Here is a 12,943-nt window from a genome sequence, read left to right on the forward strand (position 1 = left end):
GACATGGGACACTGTGTTAAAAAGCACTCAGGGTGTTAGAAAGTGCCAGCCTTGAAGGTGCCAGGCCACCCGGGTGGTACTGACACCCCATCACGGAACAGGGAAGCGTAACAGCGCCCTGAGCACTATCTATAATCAAGCTGGTACGAGTCCTAAATGAGGAAAACAGGACTGGAGCTGCTGCTGGACAGCAAAAGCCACAAGCCCCGGTAGCCAGGGACACCATTGTCATCCGTCATCCGCTCCGCCCAGCACTCACTTGTCTTCTTTTCTAAGCCTAGACTGTATTTGTTATATTGATACAGCAACCCATGTATTCAAATCTGACCTGATCTGCAGGGGGTCCAGGTAAATTAAGTTATAAATTCAGTATTATGCTACTTATAGATCATACTGTTGTGATTCTGCTTGTAGAAATCCTGTGCTATTCTCATCATCCATTCTCTGCTATACTAACCGTAAAATTCTGTTAAGAAAATAAAGCTTTAAGCGTAACTATGATGTAGCACCATCATCGTTCTGCCAAGGATCCCTGAAAGAACCCGTGCATCCACCACCCTGCTCCCAATGGCTCCAGGAGGGTTTCCAGCTCCCTGTAAGCAGAACTCAGCCTAGTTCCACTTGCAAGAGACTGCAGCAAAACCCCAGATATTCTGTGCCTGATCCTCCCTACGAACCGCACGGACTCTGGGCTTTACAGTCCCTTCAGATCCTAAACATTACTCCAGACATCAGCAGCCTAAAGCCTTGAGCAAGAAAAGGCTGTCAGTTTGCAGAGGAGAGGGGGCTCCAGGTTCAGCTTAGCATCCAAAATGACACCAAATACTTCAGCAGGGGAAGCATGGAGTCAGCGAGGAGCTTATCTACAAGCCTGCAGAAGCTGAGTCAAAACTCAGGGAGGCAAGTTGGGCTGAGGTTGTTATTTTCCCCCGTGCCCTTTGGAAGAGCCGCTTGTCTGTCCACACACTGTGCCCTGCGAGGGCTGCTCCCATCCCTGCTGCTCTGCTCCAGCTCCATTCGGTACCCCACACCCCAGAACCTCCCCATACCCCACACCCCAGAACCTCCCCGCTTTCCCCACTGCAGGCACCGCTAGGAAACCCAGCCAGGAGAACACGGTTGACCCTCGCAGAGGATCTACCTTCTGCCCAATTCTGGCACACAAATCCAAAAATGTCCACTTGATTCTCCCTCCTCTGGCCCATTCCAAAAGCCTGTTCAAATGCCTCCCTGCTCTTCCCAGGAAAATATTAGCTTTAAGACAAACACTGCCATTAAGATGCAAATGTATCTGTGATTAACATAAATAGAAAAACTGCCTCATGAATAATATTAGGAAGCTGGAACGCTATCGACTACCAGGAGTCAGGTTGCTGAGACATGAATAGCGTCAGGCACGAACAAAACCATTTCGTAACGATGCTCATGTTTCTAGCAGGGCTTAAGATCCTCCTCTGCCTCCAGTGACTTCATCAGTCCTCAGCACCTCTACAGGACAATTCGAGCCAGCTCCTGGGCTCCTGGATCCGCAGCCCCAGCGGACCTTTCCCCCTTTTCCTTCCTCCCTGCGGGCAGAGGCAGCTGCTCAGCTCCACGTCAAGCTGCGAGGGATCGCAAGAGGAGCTGCTGGGCTTCTCACACGACCGCTTCTCCCCGTTTAAGGGAAAGAAAAGGAAAAAAGCAGATGGAAGCCGCGTGTGAGCTGTCAATTGGATCGTGCTGCAGATCAGGGAACAGGGGGAGAAAAAATGGAATCTGCTGTTACAACTGCCCCAGAAAGATTATGGCTTCTGCACGGCGCAGGAATGAGCACGTAGTTAGCCAGATTTGCCAAAGCCTGTCCCCAATGCCAATGGGAGCAGCGGCTGCTCACCGGGTCGGCCACCACGCATGGAGCCTAAGCCAAGGCAGCCAGACCTGGGAAGGTGGGATGGGATGGTGAGGGTCAGGGTTGGCTGGGCTGTGGGTCTAATTTCTTTGCTAAGCCCCCCCCCCCCCCCCAACATCCTTACAGAGGAATGACTTCTTTGGAGAGGTATATTGCCTATTCCCAACCCAGGTCTACGTGTAAACCCACGCCACTGGGAAAGGAATCCCAACCTTTCGCTTTGTGCAAAGAGGGCAGGGGGCAGAGGGAGCTGCAGGCGCGCGGGAATGATTGCCACCAGCAGAACACACACATCCCAGTGGGCTTTTCTGGACAGAACACAGCACCGGCAACCCCTGCCCAACACCTGCATCTGCTGAAAAACGTCAAAACCAAAGGGATATATTTATTTTGCTGCAGGAATCCTGCATTTAGCGGCAAGTTAATATCACACATCTGGCTAATACCAGTGCTGCCCCCTCTAATTTGCATGTCTAAGTGGCAGATCCCTAGAATCTGTCTCCTGCCTGGAACCTGACCTCAGACCACGCAGTCTATATTTAATATGTCAACGGAAATGCAATGTGCAATTGTGTCTTGCCTCACTCCCATTCTCTCCCTCACTGGGTTTGAAACCTGGCCACACGCTGTCAGATGGTGGCAGGTTTGGACTCAGCCCCTCGCACACACAGACACACAAGCACGTGGCATTTTGGTTTTGAAGTCCCAACCAGACACGCTTCTCCAGCGAACCTCGAGCCAGCCCAGCTCCCACAAGCTTCACCGGGGAAGCATCTTCCTTCTGCCTTTGGGTTCGATTTGGTCTTTTGTTTGAAGAGAAACTTATTTTTCTGTTGTCCCTTTCCTTCGTGCAGTCTAGAACGGTTCGAGTCACCGCAGCACTCACAGTTTTTCTTACCTTTCCTCCTAAATCTGAAACCAGAGGCATCAGGGCCAAACGCATCTCATGGTCCCTCTGGTACGCCCCAACACTGACCGCATCACCCAGCGCTTTAGGGTGCTGAGGCCCGGGCTGAGCACTGGCAGCTTTCAAGGTCCTTACGGTGGGTTCCCTGCAGGTTTGCTCTACACGTGCCCGGCAGCGGTGCTGTGATCCCGCTCTCGATCTCCCAGCAAACGGGCTCCCGAGTTCCCACTCATGGCTGGAGCCGTGGTGATCACAAGATCCCAAACACCTGCTGGGATGGGCTGGAGCCGCCAACATCCCGAACCCCACGGCTTTTCAAAGCACCGCTTAAAAATACAACAATAAGCGCAGCTAAACCCAAGCTGCCTCAAACTTTTTAGCATCCACTCAAGGTCTTTCCGCCAGGGAAGACCCTCCAGTTGCCCCCGTCTCCCACCAAGGCCCCCCTGCTATCCCGAACGCCGCTGGCAGCGCAGATTTGGGGCCAATCGCCTTTGTTAGGCGGATCTGGTGACGGTAGCAGCATGTGGGCACCCGGGCGGGGGTCCGAGGTCGGGGGGGAGGGGGGCTGCCCCCCCGAGGGGCTCCCGTCCAGCCCCCGGGAAGGCTCCGCGGGGACACCGGACCCCACCCGTGGGCAGGGCAGGGGTGGGGGGCAGAGCCTTTCCCGGGTGGGGGGAAACGGGGTCGCGACACCGGGGTGGGGGGAGCGGCGGCAGCGCATCGCGGTGGGTCACGCGTGGACCGCCCCGGGGGGGGGCGCGGTGGGGGTGGGGGGCCCCGGCGCCCTTTGTGCGCGCCCCCGGGGAGCGGGCCGTGCGTGCGGGGCCGCGCTCACCCTTGTGCATGCCGGTGTAGCGGTCCTTGAGCACGGTGAGCTCGTAGATCTTGCCGAACTGCTCGAAGAGCGGCTTGAGGTCCTTCTCCTCCAGGTTGCGCGGGATCTGCCCCACGAAGAGCTTGATGGCGTCCAGGTCCTTCATGCTGTCGGGCTGCGCGGGGGGCTCCGCGCCGCCGCTGCTGCTCATGGGGGAGGCTCGGCGCGGCGGCTGCGGCGCTGGCGGGAGCGGCGGCTGCCTCGCCTGGCCCTCGCTGAGCCTGGCCATGCCCCGCGCCCGGCGGTGCGGGCGGGCGGGCGGGCGGGCGGGGGCGGCAGCGCGGCTGGATCGGCCCCGCCGCCAGCGCCGCCGCCGCCGCGCCACAAAGGGCCGCGCCGCAGCGCCCCCTGCCGGCCGCGGGCGGCGCCGCGGGAGGGGCCCCACCAGGGGCAGGGGGCAGCTGCGCCCGCGCCCCCAGGGCCGAGCAGCCCCGCCACGCCGGTGCTTGGAGGGGGGAGTCGCAGCTCAGGGGTCCCCCCCAGCCAAACCCTGTACGCTTGGACCCGGTGTTTGTCGCAGCTGGTAGCAGCCCGTCCCCCGTCAGGGATCGGGCATTAGCGCTTCTTCCAGAATCAGCACTCGCTCTCCGCACCACCCCCCGCCCCCCCCCCCCGCCACCCCCCCCGCCACCACCCGGGGCAGGGAGCGGCGTTTAGCCCCTTGTTGTCGCTGTCTCGGCACCAGGGGGTGGAGGAAAAGAAATGATTTAAAGCAGCAAGTGTTCCAGCACAGCCTCCCCCCGAGGCCAGGGAGCTGCCAGCAGGAGCGAGGGGCGGCTCAGCTGCAATGGGAAGCAAAGGTGGCCCCAGCCCCGGCCGGGTCTCCCTGTCCCAGGCCCTGGTGTGCAAAGCCCCCCAGTCTTTGGAGAGGCTCAGCTCCCCCCTGAACTGCGGCGTTCCCAGCTAGGTCCTGCTCGGGCTGTGCTGGATGGTGGAAAGCTGGTCACACATCCCCACCGGAGCAGCCATCACTGCTGCCAGGGTCAGCCCCGACCCTGGTGTGAGGCCGTGGGTTGCTCCCCCCCAGCCTCCCCAGTCCTGGCAGGCGAGCGGGGATGTCAGCGCCCCGAGCAGCACAGCCCGGGTGGCCCAGACCCCCTCATCTCCCTTCGCCCAGGGATGGGGAGCGGGGATGCAGCCCAGCCCCGCCGCCCGCAGCACACACCGCCTGCGTATCCCACCGGGCATCTCCTCTGCAGCATGCACAGCTCTTGGCGTCACACCATACATTTTCGCCTGTCATCCTGCCCCAGTGTCCCTGAAGATGAATGGACTCCTGCGCCCTCGTGCTGGGAGGAGGGAGGGGGGGTTGCTGGGTTGTTTGCAGCGATAGCTTTGGCTGAGCCAGGTGCTCAGCTCTGCTGAGCACACCAGGCCTGAGCCTTTACAAAGGACTGTGGTGCAGGCACGACCCTGCCTCTCTTCCCCTTCCTTAGCCTCTTGGCTAGGAGCTTTCTGCCATCTCCTGCTACTCCTGCCCTGGATCCTGCAGATGGAAGCGGCAGTGAGCGGAGGAGGGGACCCTGCTATCCAGCATGCACAGCCCCAGCGCGACAACAGCCCCACGCTCCCACGCAGCCCGGTCCAGCAGGCTGCCCTCCTGCCTGCCTCCGCCAGCCCCATCCTCCTCACTGCCCTCTCCCCACGGTGCCCCAGTACCGGTACACACAGCTCACCCCCCCAAGAGCACCGGCTCAAACAGCACCCAGATCCGTGGCGCTTGGTTTTACCCGAGAAGGGAGAGGGCTGACGCCAAGCCCTGCAACAGGAGATATTTGCAGCAAGTTCAGTGCTCGTATCTGTGCGGGAAAGGTTAGGAAAAAGGGGGGGGGGGGGGGGGGGGGAGGTGTTTATCAGGGGAAGAAGAAGGGTCCCAATCCTAGGGGAGGAACTAAGAGTACTGCTCGTGTGTGTGCACCCACCTGACTCCCAGGCTAAAGTCACAGCAATGCCTCTCACGTGCTGGCCCTCAGCAGGAAAGCACTGTGGCTTCATTCCTCTCCTCCCTTGTGCCCAGCTGAAAATCTCAACCTTTCCCCAAGCCCCAGTTCTGCACCCTTCTTTCTCCAGCCACAGCTATTGCCCCCACCTGCATGGGGAGCTGCCAGAACACTTACGCAGGGCCAGCAGGTGCAAGAACCTGGAATTTGCATCCAGGCTTTTCACTGAAGCGGCCTCACAAAGGCCCTCAGCTTTTTGTAGTGTGGCCTGAGCCCAGGGGCCATTGCAAGGTGTCTCAAGTCTCCTGTAGAGCTGCCTTGTGTTTGAGGGTGGTACCATTCCTAAAATTCACCCTAAAACCCCAGAACTCCCCACAGCGGTCAAACATTCTGTTTACATCTCTTGCAGAGACTGCCAGGGTTCTGCCATCTATTTGGAAGCCACAGATCCATCAGCTGGGAAGCCTATGACAAGTCAAGCTGTTCTCCCTGTTAACAGCTGCAAACAGGGCCATCTTAAAAACAAGAAACCTGTATCCCAACAGCAGCAAACCTCACCTTGGATGAATCATGCCTAAGTAAGTAATGTTTTCAAGCACCTTTCCATGCCTAGCCTGCTTTTCCATGCCAGCTGCTGTAGCACAAGCTGCTGTAGGCTTACGTTACAGCTCGAGGGACCCAGTGCCTCAGGTAGAAAATATCTGTTTAGAAGGAAAGAGATATCCAGTATCTTTTGGAGTCCATGAATGGACATATTATAATCACCCCAACTGCAGTAAAGAGAAGAACAGACATGAAAATACTGCTGGTAAATGAAAAATAGAACAGCTGTCAATCAGCACCTGGAAAGGGTTTACAGAGCCACACAGAGAATTATATATCACAGTAACAGGATTAAGGGGTAGATAAAAGATAGCGATAGCACCAAGAGAGAGTGAAAAAGGGAAATGACAGGTCACCTTCACCAATGAGGAAGAAACATGTTGCATTTATCACTGAGGAGGCTGCAAGGGAGAGCTAGCAGGGGCACAGCAGAGCTCAGGTGCATGATTCCCAGAGGATGAAGGAACAGATTCTGCCCAAATGTGAGACACCGCTTCAAAAAAGAACCATTACAAGAAAACTACATTGTGTGCCCAGGAAGTTTGTCTTCTGCAGAGACATTTGCTAGTGAAAAAACGTAATGTGTTTTCTTTAAACACATCTATACTTTCCTGGCTTCTTGTGGCATATGAGTGTCTGGATTTTAGCTTAAGATAAAAGGTAAAGAGGTCCAGTCCAGTGGGCCAAATTTGAGAAGGGCTCAAAAGATGCAGGAACAGCAAGATATACTTTGCATTAGGAGTGCCTGCCCTTTCCTTCCAGCTTTTCAAGGCATGGAGGAATGGAGAAAATACAAGCTCCAGCTCTGAATTTCCACATCACCTAGGAGACAGCACTTGAGGCAGGAAATCCTCACAACAGCCCAGAAAAGAGAGGGGGAGGAAAGAGAAAAAAAAAAGAAAAAAAAAAAGATATCCTTCAAAACAATCTGCCTTCCCTTACCTATTTGCTCCCTAGGCAGGAAAGCCGAAGGACTAGTCAAGAGGGTGCTGGCAGAAAATACCCAAGCAACAATACGGTATCTCAAAAAGATAAGAGTTCATTCCTGTAACATGATTGTTTCTGGTCTGGAGCAAAAGGTTCTGCAGAGAAAACTGCTCCAAGGCAGCCAGATCAACAGCTCAAGAGAAAAACACCCTCCCTGTGTAAAAGGGTACAACTTGCCATAAGCTTTCATCCTCTTGTTTACCGAGACCTTACTGTTTACCTTTCATACTTTTGGGATATCTGTTATCCCAACCATTTTAAGATTAGGGGTTTTTTATATTTTAACTTTGCAACAAAGCAAAAAATTAACTAATTTTTAAGGCTTGTGGATTTTATGACTGGAAGTTGTCCCTAACAGGGGGTAGATTGGAAATTAACATCAAAGATTCCAAATTATCTTTCTGATCAAGAGCAGCTATTCTTTGAGCATTTTAAAAAAAAGAAGGAAAAAAAAGCACCTTGTTGCCTGTTACACAAATAGTTTGTGTTGTTTGCAAACTGTTTGTTCCAAAGCTTGAAAGAAAAGTAGTCAGAAAACAATGGAACATGGCCCTCCTTCCCCAGTTAGGGGGAGGCCACTCATCAGCTCTAGAACCATGCAATATTCAATTGAGCTGATCAAGTTCAGCTTGGACCTGGTTTTAATCAGCAAAGATATTACACTCTGCTGATTTGATCTGGCTTCTCCCTCTGCCGCCCAAACACTCCTGGAGCAGGCACTATGCACAGAGATGGTTGGTTCTGTCACATGCTCTAGTCTCCCTACCCCAGGGCTGGGACAAAATGAAAGGACTGAGCATCCCTAACATCTTGGGCTCATACCTACACCATCAGCTTCTTTCTTTTTTTTGTAACTTCTTTATCTAGCCATCACCTTTAGTCTCGGAACACTGTATTAAGACATTATGATATAAATATTCCATGGGAATGAGCTGACAGGGAGAGCAACCTGGCTTTGGGACACTGTCTAGTGTCCTCATGCTCTCTCTCACTTACTTGAGAGAAAGAAATGTGGCACTTGACTAGAGAATTAGCTGAACACAGGATGAGAAAAGAAAACCTCAGTCATCAAGGCTACCTATCTCTGCCCCTGCTCCACGCAGCTACAGCACTAGACCCTTCAAAAAATTTTAAGGGACAGTTTTATGAAGATAGATATTTCCTCCCGCCCCTCCTGCTACCCCTAGTGAAAGGCTAATCCAGCAGTTTTAAAATTTAGCATTTAGGAGAGCCTAGTTTCAATTCAGTGCTCCACCCCACATCTTCCACACAACCCTGAGCTCCAACAGCCCCAGCACCTCTACAGAGCAAGGGCCTTAGTACCTCCTACTTCACCAAGGTGTTGCAAGTGTCAGATACATTTAAGAGCTTGAAGCATTCAGATACTATGGAAACCAGGGCAAGAGAAAAACCAAAAATAGATGGAAGACACAAGCTGTTGAAAGTCTGGAAAAGTCTTGCTGGGGAAGGCTGTGCTTGCTGCAGCTGATCCCAGAGTGGGATCCGTTTAGAGCTCAAGCATAAAACATCCCCTCTCCGCTCTTTCCAGAGCTTGTCATTTTTCTCTGCCACAGGGAAAGGAATATTCTTTATCCTCCTTAGGCCTTTAATTTTCTCTCTATTTATTAGGCCTCCTAATTACCAGTTCCTTTGAATGATTCACATTCTAGCTTGCCCTTCCCATGACCTGGAGCAGAGTGCTGCCTGACTGCTTCTGTGGAGCAGGATTATTGGGAACCTATCACGAGAATAAACACTACAGAGCACTCTCCTTCTGAAAGGGAAATCCAACAGCAACCTACAAGGAAGGGTGCCTGAAACAAAGAGTCGAGGTGCCAGCCTGTGGAACACTATGCCTCTGCTTTTTATAATGCAAACACCTTTATTGTGCATATTCACCCTTTACAGACAAACCAGTTGCTAAAGTAAAATAATCCCTTTCTTCACTCAGAAAAACAGCCACCCCAAAACCACCAAACAACCCTCACCAACACAGAAAGGACTTGAAAGAGCCGGAATGGACATGTGGAGGAAACACAGTGGGTGCCAACATGAGGTATGCAAACCATCTTACTCAACTGTCAACTAAGTGGATGACAGTAACCCATGCAGAGCAGTTAAAGCACTCCACAAGGTAGACCAAAGCCATCCACCCCTAGAAAGACAGGTTGAGGTGATGTCCCTCACCAGCACAGACCTCAGAAGTGCTTGAGACCACAGATGCTGAGGTCTTGCTTCACAGTGCTGGCTCTAGTTCCAGCTGCTCATTACAAGCTACTTCCTGAAAATAGAAGGGTCTCTGGTTTCTTCAGCGTGACCACCACCTCAGTGAGGAAACCCCAGCAAGGTGAGGGGAAGGCTCCAGACAAGAATCACTGGCCTTATAGTTGTCAATGCACTTAAGGGAAAGGAAACAGACTGAAGGTGTCCAAGATTCTTCATCTTATAATTTCTTGACTGCATCATCAATCTCGGGAACGATCTCCTTCAGCTGGTTCCACTGTTCTGCAGACAGGGCAATCCCTAGAAACAGCAGAAGGAGAGGTTTCGGAGGAGGCAAGGGGTAAGCATCAAGTAGCACACCAGATTGGCTCCTTCAGACTAGCTACAGAAGGGGAAGCTGAATCTGAGGCAGAGGCTCAAACCAGAAACAGAAGCAGCCTACTAAGCACGACAGTTGTGGCAGCACTTCAGCATCCATATCAAGAAGTGCTCAATGCTATCACAGAAGCACCATATGAGAATATAAGCTCAAATTGCCTTTCAAGAGTCCCACAGCCCCTTATAGCCCATTCCCTAGTACAAATTCCCACCCACATGAGCTGGAAAGAAATTCTAGGAGAACCTTACTCCACACAGCAGTTAGGACAGCATCCTTTTAACTGCCCAAAGGAAATAATGCGAACTGTAGCTCTATTAAATGCTGCTAACAAGAAATCACTAGTGTGGCTTAAACACTGGAAAAGAACTGGCTTCTTTTTAGATCCAGCAGAGATAAGGTCTTGGTGTCCTGTCCTTCTCCCTTAGAAAACAAACATGGTAGTGGAATTGCTGCGTGGATTCCAGCCAGATGTTAACAAAGCCAAAAGGAACAAGTTGACAAGAATCACATTAAAGAACTAGGGCCCAAGCTTTATTAAATTCTCTAGATAAAGATCAGGGGCCAAGAACTCCTGAGAAAAACAGCAGAGGCAGTATTTAAATGAAAAAAACATTTCTTCATGATCTCTGCTTTAACTGACAGATCTTCTGTCTTAACATTGTGGGTGTGCTTTTTCCAGCCTGGAAGGAGTCCACAATGCTCCTTTCCCTCTCTGCTCCCAATGGCACAGAAAAGCTTGAGGGCTTTGCTTCCCGTGTTCACTACAGGGTACACAGTTCCCTCCAAGTGAGTAATTTAGACTTGTAACTTCCCTGAAGAAAATTAATTTCTGGAAGGAAAACTATGCTTAGTGGTTATGAAGCAAACCAAGCTGAAACAAATTTGTATGCCCTGACGCAAAAATCTATAGCAAGGACCAAAAGGTTCCTCAAGAAACCCCCCATTAACCAAATATTTGCTGGGCACAACACACAGGGATGGTGAAAAGAGTCCAGGGCCTGTGAACTACGAGGCAAGCTAGCAAGTCACTGTCAAAGTCCAAATGCAAAAAAAAAAAAGGCCTAAGCTGAGCATTGACGCATTGGTCGAGGAACTCTGGAGAAAAATGTGTCTTGCTATCTCTAGCTGCCTTTGCTTGCATCACCTGCTCAGGTAGTGCTGCCGCAATGGGCTGCCCAAGTTGTGCCATCGTATCACATCATCAGACACCTTGCCAAAAGAATAAGGAACACCTAACACAGCAGCATTAGAGTGTCTTGGTAGGGATCCAGAAAGGCCTTAACCTTCCTGTCCCCACCTAGATAGGGAAGGGTGGATTTACTTCTGGGAGGCTCCCCCTGCCAAGTACAACTCCACCATTACAGATTAGGGGCAAACACACAAAACATGGGTTTTTTTGCCCTAGCCATCACCAGCACCCAAACAGTAGTTTATCAGCTAGCAGCAGGATACAAGACAGCAACACTGGAGCCAGGGTTTTCAGCCTCCCCTCCTACAGCTAGAGAAAGGGCTGGTGACCAGAGGTGGAACCAGAGCCCTGCACAGCAGCCTCCTGCACTGCTCTTAGCGGTCCTGCCGAGCCTCACGCCTCACTAGAGGCTCACGCTCCCTCAACCCTTTGTGCTCTTCTTAGTCATTGCCACCCAGGCTGAGAAAGCGCTAAACCCCGCTGTGTGCTTTGCCGCACTGCCCAGTCCCTCAGTGTGGCACCCGGGTCCTGGTGCCATGGTGGGGAGGCCACAGGCCCTGGCTTGCGAGCATGGCTGTACCTTTCCTCCCCGGTTTCATGCTGCCGTCCTTGTCAGTGTAGAACTCCCTGATGTCCACGAGGGCCTTCCCCCTGAAGCAGGACACTCGGACATAACGCATCTTCCCGATCTAGGGCAACACGGAGCCTGCGTTAAACCCGGCCCTGCGGCAAGTCGCCTCGGGCCTGAGGGGCCTTGTGGGGCCAGAGGTGCCTTGTGGGGCCTGGAGGGGCAGTCAGTGTGCCCCAGGGCTGGTGGGGAGCAGCTAGCACCCCAGGTAGGTGGCTCAGCCACCCAACTGCAAGGAGAGGAGTGGAGGGGAGGCCTGTACAAAGGGGAGGAAGACAGTAGGCGCCTGGAGCAGGTCCCTGCCCGCCGTACCTGGAACATGCCCTCCTCTTCACTGCCTTGTCCCACAGGTTTTTCTATCACCCTTGAAGGTTTGGCCTCAGTTTTCAGCCTTTTCTCTGACTTGGAAGACTCTTCATTCTTTCTTTTCTGGAGAGATCGCCAGGTTTAACAGCCTGGTTTGAGGAGCCGCAACCCTTCTCCTGGGGTGGGCCGGGGCCCCGTGGCACCCCCGCCCCGCGCTGCAGGCAGGCCCGGCCTGTTCCCTGCCCCCGAGCCCAGGGGGCTCTGCCGCCGCTCCCCCCTCCCCGCAGGGCGGCAGTACCTTCTCGTCCTCCTCCAGGCCGCTCTCCGAACCGCTCGCTTCCGCCAGCTCCCCGGCCTTGGGCATCCTACGGGAAGAGCCGCGCGTCACCACCGCTCAGCCCGGCCCGGGAGCGGACGGGGAGCGGAGGGGCCGGAGCCGGGGCCGCCCGTACCTGACCGAGCGCAGCGCCCACCACCGGCCCGCGGTCCCGCTCAAAGAGCCAAGCCCCGCCCCCGCCCCGCGCTCCAGCCAATCACGCGGCTCTCTGCGCTCCTCGCAGCGGCAGCGCCCCCGCCAGCCGGCCAATGGCTGCGGCGCTCTCCGCCTCGTGCGGCCCGGGGGGGGCACGCGCTGCCCCAGCCCGCACCGAGCCCGGGGGGAGGGACCCGCTGCCGGAGCCGGCACCGAACCGGGGGGACCCGCATCCCATGTCCGCACCGAGCCGGGGAGACCCGCAGCCAGAGCCCGCACGGAGCCCGGGGGGGGCGATCCGCAGTCGGTGCCCGCCCCGAGCCGGGGGAGAGGGACCCGCTGCTGGAGCCCGCACCGAACCGGGGAGACCCGCAACCAGAGTCCGCACCGAGCCCAGGGGGCGGGACCCGCAGTCGGTGCCCGCCCCGAGCCGGGGGAGAGGGACCCGCTGCCGGAGCCCGCACTGAGCCCGGGGGGGGAGACCCGCAGCTGGAACCCGCCCCGAGCCGGGGGGAACGACCCGCTGCCCCAGTCCGCACCGAGC

At 54.6% G+C, this 12,943-nt stretch overlaps 2 protein-coding genes across 7 annotated transcripts in view; both read right to left on the minus strand.

Annotated features, from left to right (window-relative positions):
* The window catches only part of CELF5 (CUGBP Elav-like family member 5), a 42,817-nt gene extending 38,836 nt beyond the window's left edge, over positions 1 to 3,981 (minus strand). For all 6 annotated transcript variants that reach the window (XR_008747497.1, XM_055806232.1, XM_055806233.1 and 3 more), the window contains exon 1: positions 3,634 to 3,981. Coding sequence is in view for 5 of the 6 variants with exons in the window: in XM_055806232.1 (XP_055662207.1) it covers positions 3,634 to 3,901 (268 nt within the window). In the remaining variant the exon portion in view is untranslated. The remainder of the gene's footprint in view (positions 1 to 3,633) is intronic.
* Positions 3,982 to 9,059: 5,078 nt separating this feature from the next.
* On the minus strand, positions 9,060 to 12,427 carry LOC101918409 (activated RNA polymerase II transcriptional coactivator p15-like). Its single transcript, XM_055806235.1, has 5 exons — positions 12,380 to 12,427; positions 12,226 to 12,292; positions 11,934 to 12,050; positions 11,574 to 11,682; positions 9,060 to 9,725 (listed from the first exon to the last, which is right to left on the minus strand). Exons 2-5 carry the CDS (start codon positions 12,289 to 12,291, stop codon positions 9,646 to 9,648), a joined length of 372 nt encoding a protein of 123 aa, XP_055662210.1. The 5' UTR covers position 12,292; positions 12,380 to 12,427; the 3' UTR covers positions 9,060 to 9,645.
* Positions 12,428 to 12,943: the final 516 nt, after the last annotated feature.

The sequence above is a fragment of the Falco peregrinus genome, chromosome 5 (genome assembly GCF_023634155.1).
Source record: "Falco peregrinus isolate bFalPer1 chromosome 5, bFalPer1.pri, whole genome shotgun sequence".
Lineage (NCBI taxonomy): Eukaryota > Metazoa > Chordata > Aves > Falconiformes > Falconidae > Falco > Falco peregrinus.

What these genes read in the sequence shown, in the direction of transcription:
- LOC101918409 (XM_055806235.1), bottom strand. Translation starts at nt 12,291, where the DNA reads ATGCCCAAGGCCGGGGAGCTGGCGGAAGCGAGCGGTTCGGAGAGCGGC. An exon ending in GCCTGGAGGAGGACGAGAAG is followed by an intron (nt 12,051 to 12,225) that starts GTACTGCCGCCC and finishes CGATCTCTCCAG; the next exon opens with AAAAGAAAGAATGAAGAGTC. An exon ending in CATGAAACCGGGGAGGAAAG is followed by an intron (nt 9,726 to 11,573) that starts GTACAGCCATGC and finishes TGCTGTTTCTAG; the next exon opens with GGATTGCCCTGTCTGCAGAA.